Source organism: Berghia stephanieae, chromosome 15 (assembly GCF_034508935.2).
Source record: "Berghia stephanieae isolate SIO BIC M18660-M18661 chromosome 15, UCSD_Bste_1.3, whole genome shotgun sequence".
In the NCBI taxonomy this organism is placed as follows: Eukaryota; Metazoa; Mollusca; class Gastropoda; order Nudibranchia; family Aeolidiidae; genus Berghia; species Berghia stephanieae.
The window spans coordinates 23,033,082-23,048,081 of record NC_088374.1 but is presented as its reverse complement, the minus strand read 5'-3'; the positions used below and the strand labels follow the sequence as shown (position 1 = coordinate 23,048,081).

Below are 15,000 nucleotides of genomic sequence, written 5' to 3'. Positions count from 1 at the left end.
CTTTCTGCTAAACGGGCTCTTCAACACAGTGTTAATATAATTTAACAATAGCTAACATTTTTTTCCTATATTATGATGCACACAAAAATCAGAAAAAGAAAAATGTTGGCTGCATCGTAACGAATGTGACGATTTTCCTATTGGTGGTAAGGAAGGAGTTAATACAATTTAGTGAGGAGTACTCATAAACGCTGATTGCAAAAAGCAATAATAAAGACCAAAGCGACGTCATCTTCATTATATCTAAAATTGCGGGAAGAAATGGTGTATTATATTTAAACGCGTACCCTCACAAAACACACACATGCCATGTTTACCTACTTGACATTGGACACCCACATAGGGGAGAAACCCCGAAATGTCATGTCTCTATCATTTTTTAGTGTCCGGTTCTACTAGAAATAAATCGATCAAAAATATCTGGCATTATTTTTCTATAAAAGGGTATTCCGGTTGATATGCCACATACCACATGTGATCTATGATATCTGTAACTCTCACGTCGCAACATTTGCAGGTCTGGCAATTCCCGCTATGTGGCCTAGTGGCATGACACTCGCTTTCGGATCGGAGGTTCCCGAGTTCGAGCCTCGTTCGGCGCATAGTTGGGTCCTCGGAAAAGGATCTTTACTATACTCTCATTATCTCACCGTACTCAGGAGTAAAATGAGTATTTTGCCGTTAACAGCGTTATCTCTGTCGTAAAAGAAATTTATAATATCGTTTATAGCCGTCATGTCTAATTGCACATGTTACATATTAGTTGCTGTTGGCCAGCGACCCTTGTAAACGATTTGAGCAATTTAAGTGGATATTGCGCTATATATATATATATATATATATATATATATATATATATATATATATATATATATATATATAAAAGCTCCAGTTAAGATAATTGAACGCAATTATTTTATGGGTTTTATTTAACATTCTTGGAAATGGTATTATTTTGCCTTGTTCTGATAATAGTTTCCATTGCAATTTTATGTAAACAAACAATTAAAAAGTATTCCCTCAGAGCCAATAGGCTCATGGATTCTGAGATTCTCCCGGTTTCTCCGGCGTTTAACGGAAAATAGAAATTGCTTGCTATCCTTTGGATAGGACGCTAGTCTATCGGAAAGTACCTGCCATCAAACCTAATGAATGAGATAATGTTGTAGTGGCCACTACCACATTATCTCATTCATCTGTAGTGCTTCATTCATCCTGTTTTTTTTTATAAAGGGGAAGCAAGAGACGTTCATTTGATCTGTTTTTGTAATTAAATTGAAGCTTATATTCAATTTCACATTATTGTTTTATTTCTTCGAGCTTCGAGCAGCAACATTTACATTATTTCTTCAAAAAACACAATTTCTGCGAAAGACCATGTCATCAGATTATGATCTCACGCAAATTACATCACTAACAAGTCAAACCAACACACACAAAATTCACCTTTATGTTTACATGTGCAGTGGACTCCAATCACACAATTCCGCCATAATAGATATATTAATTCAAACAAGGAGTCAAATACAGAGGGCGTACACCAACTTCACTTCCAACAAAATTGAATCAAGATCTCAAAAATATCTAATGAAGAGTCGTTTTCAAAGAAAAAACCCTAACTCAGTTTTTCCCATTCAGAGATATTGAGGATTATTTCCCCCAAAATGTGTCATTCGGTCTATTATTTTATCATATTAAACTTCAAATCACACAAATCGAAGGACATTTTTGGGGGTAATTCCATGCTTAGTATAAAATTTACATTTCATTTTCTCTTATGGATGGGAAATCTCAAAAAGTAGAAAAATCAACTTAACGAGCTTTGGAACAGCAGCATTCAAATATATTTATAAACAACACAAGGACACATCCAATTGCCCCAGCACATTAACACAAATGATGCCATATAAAATTACCAACTTGATGCTAGAAACAGTCTGACGCATTCGAAGTCATACACATATTCACAGCCAGCGTCTTAAGAGACAGCGCAGTCATATTCATTACCACTGAATTGTATTTCGTTCGATGGTCAGTATCCAAGATTTAATCGATCAACAGGGAGTCGAACCGTGGCCATCGTTAACATATAGCCTGACCGTAGCCATCGTTAACATATAGCCTGACCGTAGCCATCGTTAACATATAGCCTGACCGTAGCCATCGTTAACATATAGCCTGACCGTAGCCATCGTTAACATATAGCCTGACCGTAGCCATCGTTAACATATAGCCTGACGGTAGCCATCGTTAACATATAGCCTGACGGTAGCCATCGTTAACATATAGCCAGACGGTAGCCATCGTTAACTGCTGCGTACATCGTTACTATAGCCTGACCGTAGCCATCGTTAACATATAGCCTGACCGTAGCCATCGTTAACATATAGCCTGACCGTAGCCATCGTTAACATATAGCCTGACGGTAGCCATCGTTAACATATAGCCTGACGGTAGCCATCGTTAACATATAGCCTGACGGTAGCCATCGTTAACATATAGCCTGACGGTAGCCATCGTTAACATATAGCCTGACCGTAGCCATCGTTAACATATAGCCAGACCGTAGGCATCGTTAACATATAGCCTGACCGTAGCCATCGTTAACATATAGCCTGACCGTAGCCATCGTTAACATATAGCCTGACGGTAGCCATCGTTAACATATAGCCTGACGGTAGCCATCGTTATCATATAGCCTGACGGTAGCCATCGTTAACATATAGCCTGACGGTAGCCATCGTTAACATATAGCCTGACCGTAGCCATCGTTAACATATAGCCTGACGGTAGCCATCGTTAACATATAGCCTGACGGTAGCCATCGTTAACATATAGCCTGACGGTAGCCATCGTTAACATATAGCCTGACGGTAGCCATCGTTAACATATAGCCTGACCGTAGCCATCGTTAACATATAGCCTGACGGTAGCCATCGTTAACATATAGACTGACTGTAGCCATCGTTAACATATAGCCTGACGGTAGCCATCGTTAACATATAGCCTGACCGTAGCCATCGTTAACTTATAGCCTGACACTGACCAAAAATGACGTCAAAATGCCAGCCTTTGCCCGCAAAAGAAAACAAATCGTGAGTTGTATTCAATAGTTGAACCAATGAAATAACTTGTTTTCTTGAGCTCTACTAACGACAACTTACTAAACGCTACACAAACCTAAAAAATGACGTCAAACTGCCAGTTATAGAGGGTTCTTATGTTAACTTTATGTTAATGAAGGCTACAGCCTGACACAAGAACCCTCTAGGACTGGCAGTTTGACGTATTTTTTTTTAGGTCTCTGTAGCATCTAGTGAGTTGTCGTTAGTAGAGCTCAAGGAAACAAGTTATTTCATTGGTTCAACTATTGAATACAACTCACGTCATTTGTTGGTCAGTGTCGGGATATAACTTTACGATGGCTACGATTGAACTAGGTCTGAAACAAAAAAGCATACGGCATTGTCACGCTGCCTCTATAGATAGTATGCGCTCGGCTAGGAAGCTCACAACATTGCCATCCGGAAGTATAACGGCCCAGCACACTAAACTATGTGTAACCATGGACTTTTATAGTCTGGTTAATTACAGTTTAGTGAGAACAACTCATAATTGCAGATGGCATAAAAGCAATAACAAAGACCTGAGTGACGTCGACTTCATACTATATACAGACTGGATCGGCTTTTGGCTATTGCGTATGGATTGGTTCATCGGATTGGTCATTGGTTCATCGTTGGAATATACATTCATAATCTCAAACTCAAAAGATTGCCCATTACAACAATGTTATATCGAGCCCAATTATAGCGTTCGGTTTTCGGACCTGCAAATAACTACGTGTTGGGCATCTTGTTTCTGTTATCTAAGTCGTCTAGTTGTATGATATTTTCCTTCTGATGAACAGGTCATGAGTTCGAACTTTAACATTAGGCTACTAGCTCTGTTAGGCGTGTATACATTTGCAGTTCTGATAACCTAAATCCTTAACTCACTCAAACCTAACACCGACTATATCCGTAGTTTTCCTGGGTTACTTTTACCCCATGCCTATTTATTTCATTTTTTTTTCTGAGACAAATTATAGGCGTAGTATCAAAGGTAATGTTTTTATATTTTTTTGCATGTTAATGGTAGTTGAATAAAACTATCCATCCTACATACTCAATGTTAATACATTTCTTCCAATTTTCAAAAGCAGCAAAAATATCTAGGATTGAGTGAGTTAAACGCTTCATTTATATTTTAATAAAAAATACTATCAAACCAACGCAAAATATTGTCCGATATTAAATAAATCCCATTATTATAACGTCCGGGTATCAGACCTGCAAACAAACAAAAAGCACGCGTTGACCCTCTTATTTTTCGTTATCTATGTTTATATCCCCATCGTGATTCTTATCAGATTCCATTTGTTTATTCTCCAGAAACCTGTAAGAGGCCCTTAAACACTACAATACAAAGACATACAAGATAAAACGGACATTCCCTTCAAAGTGTTACACTCCTATGAAAACCAATTTTCGAGCCGTAACCATGGGAACTCAACGGATCCGGATGTGGCCACCGCAGCGCATGCCCAGACATAATATCTGTTTGGAGTTCCGGCATTCGTCCATATAACAAGATATCGTATTCTGACTAATTAGACAGTTCATTTTTTTTCTAATTTCCTTTTTTTATTTCTTCGGGGGTGACAATGAATGAATGAATGAATGATGAATGAATGAGTTAATGGATGAATAAATGATGACTGAGTGAATGAATGAATGAATGAATGGATGAATGAATGAATGATGAATGAATGAATGAATGAATGAATGATGAATGAATGAATGAATGAATGAATGAATGAATGAATGATGAATGAATGAATGACTGAATGAATGAGTGAATTGATGAATGAATGTATGAATGAAAGAATGGAAGAGTGAATGAATGAATGAATGAATGAATGAATGAATGAATGAATGAATGAATGAATGAATGAATGGAGGAATATAGGCAAAAATGATTGAATGAATGAATGAATGAATGAGTGAACACATGAATGAATGAATGAATGAATGAGTGAGTGAGTGAGTGAACAAGTGAATCGAGAAAAACTGTTATAAATGAATTAACGAATCAACGGATTTGTTTTAAGGGATTTTGTTGTTGTTGGTTACTTCAAAATTTCTTTTAACTCTCTTTCCTTACCACCCATTGGAAAATCGTCACATTCGTTACGATCCAACCAGCACTTTATCATTCAGATTTCTTTCGTAAATCACACATTTTAAAGAAAAAAATGTGTTATTATAGCTATGAAAACGCGACACAGTGTTGTAGAGTTCATTTCGCTGATTATTAGTATGCATAGAATTTATTTGATGCGTTTTTTTTTGAGTAAGAAAAAACTATTTTTGTGTTGTAGGTGTGAAATTTTGGGGACAATTCTGAAAATGGTTGGTAAGGGAAGGGTTAAGGTATTGGAGCATAAACTATTTCACAACATAAAGCGTTTCGTATAAAACAGTTTTATATATCGGGATGAGAAAGTACTATATATATTATGCGCTTGAATAAGAAACTCACAACATTGCCATCCGGAAGTATAACGGACCAACACACAAAACTATGTGTAACCATGAACGTTTATAATCTGGTTTTAATGTTAAGTGAGAATTACTCATAAAAGTGGATGGCAAAACAAACAAACAAATAAATAAATAAATAAATAAATAAATAAATAAATAAATAAATAACAAAGACCGAGTGACGTCATCGTAATTCTATCTATGTCTTAGTTTAAATCTTAGAGTGAGCAAAACCTTGAAATTATAGTTTTTATCAGTTGTGTGTGTGTGTGTGAGTAATAAATTTGTGTACAGTGTGTATACGGATGTGTATTTATGAGTGTGTGTGTGTGTGTGTGTGTGTGTGGACGTGTGTGTGTGTGAGTGTGTGTGTGTTTATGGATGCGTGTTAGCTTTTGTTCGTATGTCCGAATCTGCAGTGTGTATTGTTTTTTACTGATGGTCAATGTGAAGTGCTTCGAAGCTTCGGCATAAGCGCTATATAAATGGACATTTATTATTATTATATATTATTATTATTATTATTATTATTATTATTTATTATTATTAATATTATTATTACTATTGTTATTATTATTAATATTATTAATTATTATTATTATTATTATTATTATTATTATTGTTATTATTATTATTATTATTTTATTATTATTATTATTATTAATATTATTATTATTATTATTATTATTATTATTATTATTTATTATTATTATTATTATTATTATTATTATTATTATTATTATTATTATTGTTATTATTATATTATTATTTATTATTATTATTATTATTATTGTATTATTTATTATTATTATTATTATTATTATATTATTATTATTATTATTATTATTATTATTATTATATTATTATTATTATTATTATTATATTATTATTATTTTTTTATATTTTATATTATTTATTATTATTATTATTATTATATTTATTATTATTATTGATTATTATTATTATTATTATTATTATTATTATTATATTATTATTATTATTATTATTATTATTATTATTATTATTATTATTATTATTATTTATTATTATTATTATTATTATTATTATTATTATTATTATTATTATTATTATTATTATTATTATTATTATTATTAATTATTATTAATATATTATTATTATAATTATTATTATTATTATTATTATTATATTATTATTATTATTATTATTATATATTATTATTATTATTATTATTATTATTTATTTATTATTATATTATTATTATTATTATTATTATTATTATTATTATTATTATTATTATTATTATTATTATTATATTATTATTGTTATTACTATTATTTTATTTATTATTATTATTATTATTATTATTATTATTATTATTATTATTATTATTATTATTATTATTATTAATTATTATTATTAATTATTATTATTATTATTATTATTATTATTATTATTATTATTATTATTATTATTATTATTATTATTATTATTATTATTATTAAAATCAATCTAAGTATTGATATTTTTTATTTATATATATTAATCTACCATTATCTTCGAATCAATACCGAATTAATACCGTTTAGGTGGGTTAGTCACCTATAAGCCGAACTGAATGAACACAATTCTAAAAATAACTCTGAGTTTTTATATAAGCCTATATCCGTTAACGTGCTCAAAGCGCTTTACAAAGAGTCCCTAAACCAACAGCAACGCGTAACATGTAGAACGAGACATGACGAGTATTTGGCAAGATCATAATTGTGACCCAACGTCTCAAAACGATATTATGTCGGGATGAGCCAGATGCTAAAAAGTCAAATTAAAGTTAAACTGGTCAAAATAATGAATTACTGGTATTCAGCAACCTGAAATATGATATTCATTCCCCTCAATAAAGTTAATAAACTCAACGCAAGTCTGATATTTCTGGCCACAAATTCAATTTTCAGCATCTTAATCATCCCGACTTAATACCATTTAGAGGCGAGGGGTCACAATTTTTCTTTTTTTCGGAAAGAAACAACGCTGGTAAAATCCAGGTACTCCTTTTACACTTGAGTAGGTGAGAACATATGAGTGAAGTCTTTTCCAAGACTCAGTAATGAGCTGAGCGAAGCTTAAACACAGGACCTTCCGATCCGAAAGCCAGGAGAATACATAGCCGCACAAAGGAAGAGAAAAATGAGTAAAAGATACAGACACTCATGTGGAAGGCCAGACACACATACACACAGAAACACATGAGAAGAGAGACAGAAAGAGAGAGAGAGAGAGAGAGAGAGACAGAAAGAGAGAGAAACAAGAAGAGAGCGCCAGAAAATGAGAGAGAGATAGATAGATAGATAGATAGATAGATAGATAGATAGAAAAAAAATAGAGAGAGAGAAAGAGAGAGAGAGAGAGAGAGAGAGAGAGAGAGAGAGAGAGAGGGAGAGGGCGGGGGGTAAGGAGATGGGAGAAAGCGAGTAGGAGAGATAATTTTAAAAATGAGACCCTACCATTGTCCTGAGTCCTGTATCCATTTGAACTTCATCAGCAAATATAAAAGGATGTCTCCTCCGTTCACCTGAAAATTTAAAAAATGAAAACAGTACTTGATCATGATGATGTTCCAAGTTTTAAAGTTTATTTTTGACAGATGACCAATACAGTGTTTTATGATTATATTTTAGGTTTCAAAGTCGATTTACGACAATTTTCCAATAGGGAATGAGATTAACCGGAAGAGTAGCGTCCCTTGATTGGACGTCACCCATAATCTGTGACGTCACCGGCGGAAAAGTTATTAGAGAGAGAACGTCATGTTGGTTGTGCGCATGCGGAAGCGACTACGAGAGACGCATGCGCACAACCAACATGACGCTCTCTCTCTAATAACTTTTCCGCAGTGACGTCACAGACTCTTGCGCTAATCTCATTCCCTATACAGTGTTTCATGCTTATGTCACATGTTTTAAAGTTCATTCACGGCAGTTTTCAAGTACAGTGTGTCATGATCTTGTTTCAGATTTCAAAGTTTACAATTCAGGTTTCAAAGTTTATTTACGGCAGTTTTCCAATACAGTCCCTTTTTTGCTTTAGGAAATTCAGAATTTGCTCATAACCGTTGCACAAGCTTAAGAGTGCTACTACTACTACTACTACTACTACTACTACTACTACTACTACTACTACTACTACTACTACTACTACTACTACTACTACTACTTACCCACGTTAAACCAGGAGAATCGTATTTCCTGAGGGAAGAAAGATAAGACAGAACAGTTCCGTTCTAAGCCATAGTTCTTTAGCGTGAGTCCCTCCACAGATTTTCCCATGAGTAGCATATTGCATGCTGCAGACAGAATTCAAACATTTCAGTGATTCTATTTTGAACTCAAAAAGCAAAAATGATATAGATCAAATCTCAGTCAATCCCAGATATTTTTACTACTTTTCAAAATTTGAAAAAAAAATAAAAATAATAATGAGCATGTGCATATTTATTTTTATTCAACTACCATTAACATGCAAACATTAAGAACATTAGCTTTGATACACGCCTATAATTTGTTTAAGAAAAATGTAATAAATAGGCATGGGGTAAAAGTAACCTGTGTAAACAACACATATAGTTGGTGTTAGGGTTGGGAGAGTTTATATATATATATATATATATATATATATATATATATATATATATATATATATTATATATATATATATATATATAGTTTTTGACCTTTATTGGATCTTTGGACCGGGTGATGAACCCGGCCTTGGGAGGAGGGGTGGTGGGGGGGGGGGGGGGACCGGTTAAATCTGAGGTTAGGAAATAGTCAATATTGCTTAATATACATTTATATATTGCTGTATATACATTTATATATTGCTTTATATACATTTATATATTGCTGTATATACATTTATATATTGCTGTATATACATTTATATATTGCTGTATATACATTTATATATTGCTGTATATACATTTATATATTGCTTTATATACATTTATATATTGCTTTATATACATTTATATATTGCTTTATATACATTTATATATTGCTGTATATACATTTATATATTGCTGTATATACATTTATATATTGCTGTACATTACATTTATATATTGCTGTATATACATTTATATATTGCTGTATATACATTTATATATTGCTGTATATACATTTATATATTGCTGTATATACATTTATATATTGCTTAATATACATTTATATATTGCTGTATATACATTTATATATTGCTTTATATACCATCCCAGTTATTCAATTTCACATACAATCATCGTTTAAGTCAGTTAAATATTTAAAAAATCAGATCAGTAAATATAATTTTCAAGTAAGTCAAGATTAGAAGGGGATTTGAGTATCAATTTGAAGTGTCTACAACATGAACATCATAATTTTGCTTATTATTCCCCTTTGTTTTGTTTTTTTTATCATCGAAGTAACGTAACAAGTGATGATCATCCAACTCAATACAAGTTCCCTTCTGTGCAGGGCACGTAAATAACAACGTTAAATTGAATATAAGCATCATTTAAATTTACAAAAACAGATACAATGGACGTTTCGGGTTTCCCATTTAGCAACAATACAGGGTGAATGAAACATGTTTTTTTATTTATTCATCCTAACAACGCCACTACCACATGATTTCATTCGTCTGTAGTGTTTGACTCATACTGTTTTGTTGATAAAGGGGAAACCCGGAACGTCTATCTTATATGATTTCGTTTTTTACATTGAAGCTTACATTCAATTTCACATTGTTATTTATTTCTTCGAGCTTCGAGCAGCAACATTTACATTTATGCAAAGCACGGAAAATATTTTAAACGGTGAAGATAAGAATTTTATGATAAATAACTAGTCACCTTGACTTTCAATTTAAATTGTTTAAGCCAAAGATAGTATGCTCATTGCCATCCGGAATGATAAAGGATAAACACGTAAAACTCTATGTAACCATGATCGTTTATAGTCTGGTTAATACAGTTTAGTGAGAATTACTCATAAACGCAGATGGCAAAAAAACAATAACAAAGACCTGGGTGACGTCAACTTCGAACTATCTATAACACGATTACGTCACAGAAGTCATTGATACATATTTTAGCTTGAGTGGTCAGTCATGTTTTGTTATTGTTTTTAATCTCTCAAAGTTATGAGTAGTTCTCGCTAAATTGTATTAATCAGACCATAAACGTTAAAGGTTATGTATGCATTTAATGTTGGTCGTTTATAACAAAGATCTGCGTGACGTCAACATCGTTCTATCTATTGTCCGATTGATATCATTTAGTGAGAACTAATCACCAAGATGGCTGTCTTAAAACAATAACAAAGATGTGAGTGACGTCAATTTCGTTCCTTCTTTTGGAAAATGTGCAATCTACTTACGTTTCCAATTTTTCTTGAAAGTTATTCTAACACTGAAGCCTTCATCTTCGTTAGGAATAAAAAATTGAATTTGAGCTGCGTTTTGCTTGGCGGAGTATTTTCCAGTTGGGGCGTAGTCTCCGCAGAATTGAGCGTAACGATTGGTCATTGGTTGCACGTGATCTTCGTCACGTGGGAAGAAAGCGTCATCTACCTCCCACCCGTCCAATATCTAAGGTGAAAAGAAAATACAGAAGAAAAAAAGTAATGATAACTGATAAATAGGTCAAATTTGGATATCCCGTTAGCTCAGTTGGGTAGAGTATTCGCTTCATCACACTCAAAGGGACCAAGATCAAGTCCCGGGTGCAGTAGAGGTTTTTTCTGACCCCCCCCCCCCCTCCAGTCCACCCAGCAATGAATGGGTAGCTGAGTCTGTTATATTTGGCGGAAAGTACTTTGCGATAGACTAGCGTCCTATCCAAAGGATAACAAGCAATTGCTGTTGTCTGTTTCACGCTATAGAAACTGGGATGAACTCCTGCTTCATGAGCCTAATGGCTCTGAAAGGCTGCAAAACAAAAAGTTAGATCAATCTGATTTTTTTTTAAAGTTTAAAACAAACTTTTACGGTCATTAAAATTCCATATTGTATTTCATTTCGCGAAATATCAATGATGTGAACAAATCTATTGGTGCAATGCGTTAAACATCCACCAGCCATTGAAACGTGCCACCCGACTTGCACTTATTTGCAGGTCTGATAATCCATTGCCTTATGGACTTATTGTTGTAATTGAAATTTGAAAAACAGAAAAATACAATTTGTTGACCAATTTGACCCACCAAAACAGGAAAAATCGAACATTTCGAATGTCGAAAATTCTTTTTCTCTTATCATTTAAAACCTAGAAAAAGGCACAATTTCGATAATTTCGCAAAGCAAAACTTGAAAAAAAAATCGATGATTTCGAGACTGAAATTTTCAAAATGTATATCATCCGAAATATCAAATAATTTAAAATTTGACCAATTTGACCCACTAAACATTTCAAAAATCGAAAATTTCGGCGAAATCCCGAGTTTTAGAGTTTTTGCCAAAATTAGAGTTATCTAACTCGATCGATATAAATTTGAAGGACGAGTTTTCAGGCCAAATTTCTAAATATGCGTGTTTCGCAAGGGCACGGCCGTACTACTTGTGTGTGTCTATTCTTCTTTAATCCCCTCCTCACCACCCACAGCAAAATTGTCACATTCGTTAAGATGCAGCCAACATTTTTATCTTTCTGATTTCTTTTGTACATCACAATATTTGGACAAAACGGTTTACTATAGTTAAAGTATATTAGCACTGTGTTGATGAGCTCGTTTAGTAGAAAGAAGTGGCTATGAAACCGTCCTTAGGGCGGAGGAAGACTTTCGAAGCTGGGTTGACGAAATCAATTTGGAGGTGTAGCCTTATGCTATACTACATACTACTACTACTACTACTACTACTACTACTACTACTACTACTACTACTACTACTACTACTACTACTACTACTACTACTACTACTACTACTACAGTACTACTACTACTACTACTACTACTACTACTACTACTATTAATACTACTATTACTAACTACTACTACTACTACTACCACTACTACTACTACCACTACTACTCCTCCTCCTACTACTACTACTACTACTACTACTACTACTACTACTACTAATACTACTACTAGCAGAAAGAAATGTGTATAGCTAGAACTAACAGCTTTTGTGTTTGAGTGAAATAAATATAGTTTTGTATAAGTTGGATGTGAAGTTTTGGGGACAATCCGGAAAATGGCCGATATGGAGAGAGATAATTTACCTCTCTCCTTACAAGCCATTTCTAGAATTTTCCCCGAAAATCCACACCCACCCGACACAAAAATAGACTTTTCAACCTCAAACAAAAAAAAGTAACAAGTGCATTCTATACAGAATGTTGTTCGACAGAATGAGCTCGACAACACAGTGTTTTGTATTTATAGCTGCAATCAAAGTATTTCTTTACATTTTGTGATGTACAAGAGAAATCAAAGAGAACATTGTCGGTTGTATCGTATTGAATGTGCGGCTATGTGGTCTAGTGATATGATACTCCCTTTCCGATCTTAAGGTCCTGGGTTCGAGCCTCGCGCTCGGCACACAGTTGAGTCCTTGGAAAAGTCTCTATACTCACATTCTCTCACCGTACTCAGGTGTAAAATGAGTACCTGGCTGTTAACTACGTTGTCTTTGTCCGAAGAATTGTAATATCGCCTAGCAGGCGTCATGTCACGTCCTACATGTTAAATGTTGCTGTTGACCAGGGATCCCTTGTAAAGCGCTTTGAGCAGGTTTAGTGGATATTGTGCTATATAAAAGTTGTTTGTTTTTTTAATGTGACGATTTTCCTATAGTTGGTAGCGAGAGGGTTAATTTAACTTACGGCAACAGCAGCGCCATCCACACAGCTGACGTCGAAGGCAGAGAATTCAAAGACGACAACCCTATCAACGGGCGCTACCACGTATAACGAGCAGAACTTGGGGGCCCCGTTGGACACGAAGGAATAGAGACCCTCTTCTGTCTGTAACATTTGAGGTTGACATTCTGTTAGAGATGAATTAAAAGATAGATAAATTAACAAAAAATATCACGAGATTAACAATTGTTAAACATTTTTATTCTTTCGCTCCTATTACTGTGTCAGTGTACGACATAATCAGTCGGAAGGTGACTATTTTTATTTGCATTTTCTGAAAGAATATGCGACCCTTCGTCTCGAAACGGTATTATGTCGGAATGAATTGGACCCCGAAAAGTGACTTTAGAATTAAATTGATATAAATACCAATTTTTGAGCTTTGGCATTGTGAGAAGTTGTCTTCATTCTGTAACATAACAAATCGAAACAAACCCCAAGTTTCATGTTTTTGTCAATAAATTCAATTTTGTCACCCAAGTCATCCCGACATAATACCGTTTAGAGACAGTGAGTCACATGCTCCCCAGAGTATTTTAATCTTTATTTGAAGTAAATCGAATTATTTTTTATGATGTATGAGGAAGGTATCCAGCAACTTTTCTCAAATTTCATATTTATTCAACTTGACTAGCTGTAAAAATATATAGATAGAAGTGAAAGTAAGCTTTGATATTTCCGGAAGATGTACAAAAGGTTTGGTTTAATCATTTATGACAAGAATTCATTTTTTATAAAAATTGACCTTCTAACTAAACTTGGCAATATCTAAGTTCATATGATACAGCAGAACCAAGGATTGATGCGTTGACTGATTGACTGATTAATTTATTTAATGTTAGAATAATTGACCAATTGATAATGATGATAACATTGGGTGTCTAATTGCCACAATTGTAACAAATTGAAAACGAAACGAATATGTTTATGTTGTGTATATCGCACGCGTGAAGAGAGAAGAGGAAGAGAGAGAGAGAGAGAGAGAGAGAGAGAGAGAGAGAGAGAGAGAGGTGTGTGTGTGTGTGTGTGTGTTTTGTGTGTGAGAGAGAGAGAGAGAAAATAAGTAGGAGTGAAATATCTGTTCAATGTTATAGTTATCATATAACGTTATAACAAGTGTAACTAAATGACAAATTGCCATGTTTATAGACGATAAAGATCTATTATTATTATTATTATTATTATTATTATTATTATTATTATTATTATTATTATTATTATTATTATTATTATTATTATTATTATTATTATTATTATTATTATTATTATTATCATTATTATTATTATTATTATTATTATTATATTATTATTATTATTATTATTTATTATTATTATTATTATTATTATTATTATTATTATTATTATATTATTATTATATTATTATTATTATTAAACCTGTTCACCATCCGACTGATTTTGTCATTCACTGTAACAAATAGTAACTCGTAATGATATTTAGTTTACAATAAAAATTTGAAATTCCAAAATCTGGAGGTGCCAAAATGAGTCAATAAAATGTAGAATGAAATAAAGGGAGCA

The 15,000-nt window shown here is 33.0% G+C and overlaps 1 protein-coding gene across 6 annotated transcripts in view; it reads right to left on the bottom strand.

Moving 5' to 3' along the window:
• The window catches only part of LOC144960822 (corticotropin-releasing factor-binding protein-like), a 144,185-nt gene that overhangs the window by 32,828 nt on the left and 96,357 nt on the right, over positions 1-15,000 (bottom strand). For all 6 annotated transcript variants that reach the window (XM_078894180.1, XM_078894175.1, XM_078894181.1 and 3 more), the window contains exons 6-9: positions 13,426-13,589; positions 10,979-11,189; positions 8,782-8,907; positions 8,069-8,136 (exon numbers count right to left, since the gene is read on the bottom strand). In XM_078894180.1, coding sequence (XP_078750306.1) covers positions 8,069-8,136; positions 8,782-8,907; positions 10,979-11,189; positions 13,426-13,589 — 569 coding nt within the window. The remainder of the gene's footprint in view (positions 1-8,068; positions 8,137-8,781; positions 8,908-10,978; positions 11,190-13,425; positions 13,590-15,000) is intronic.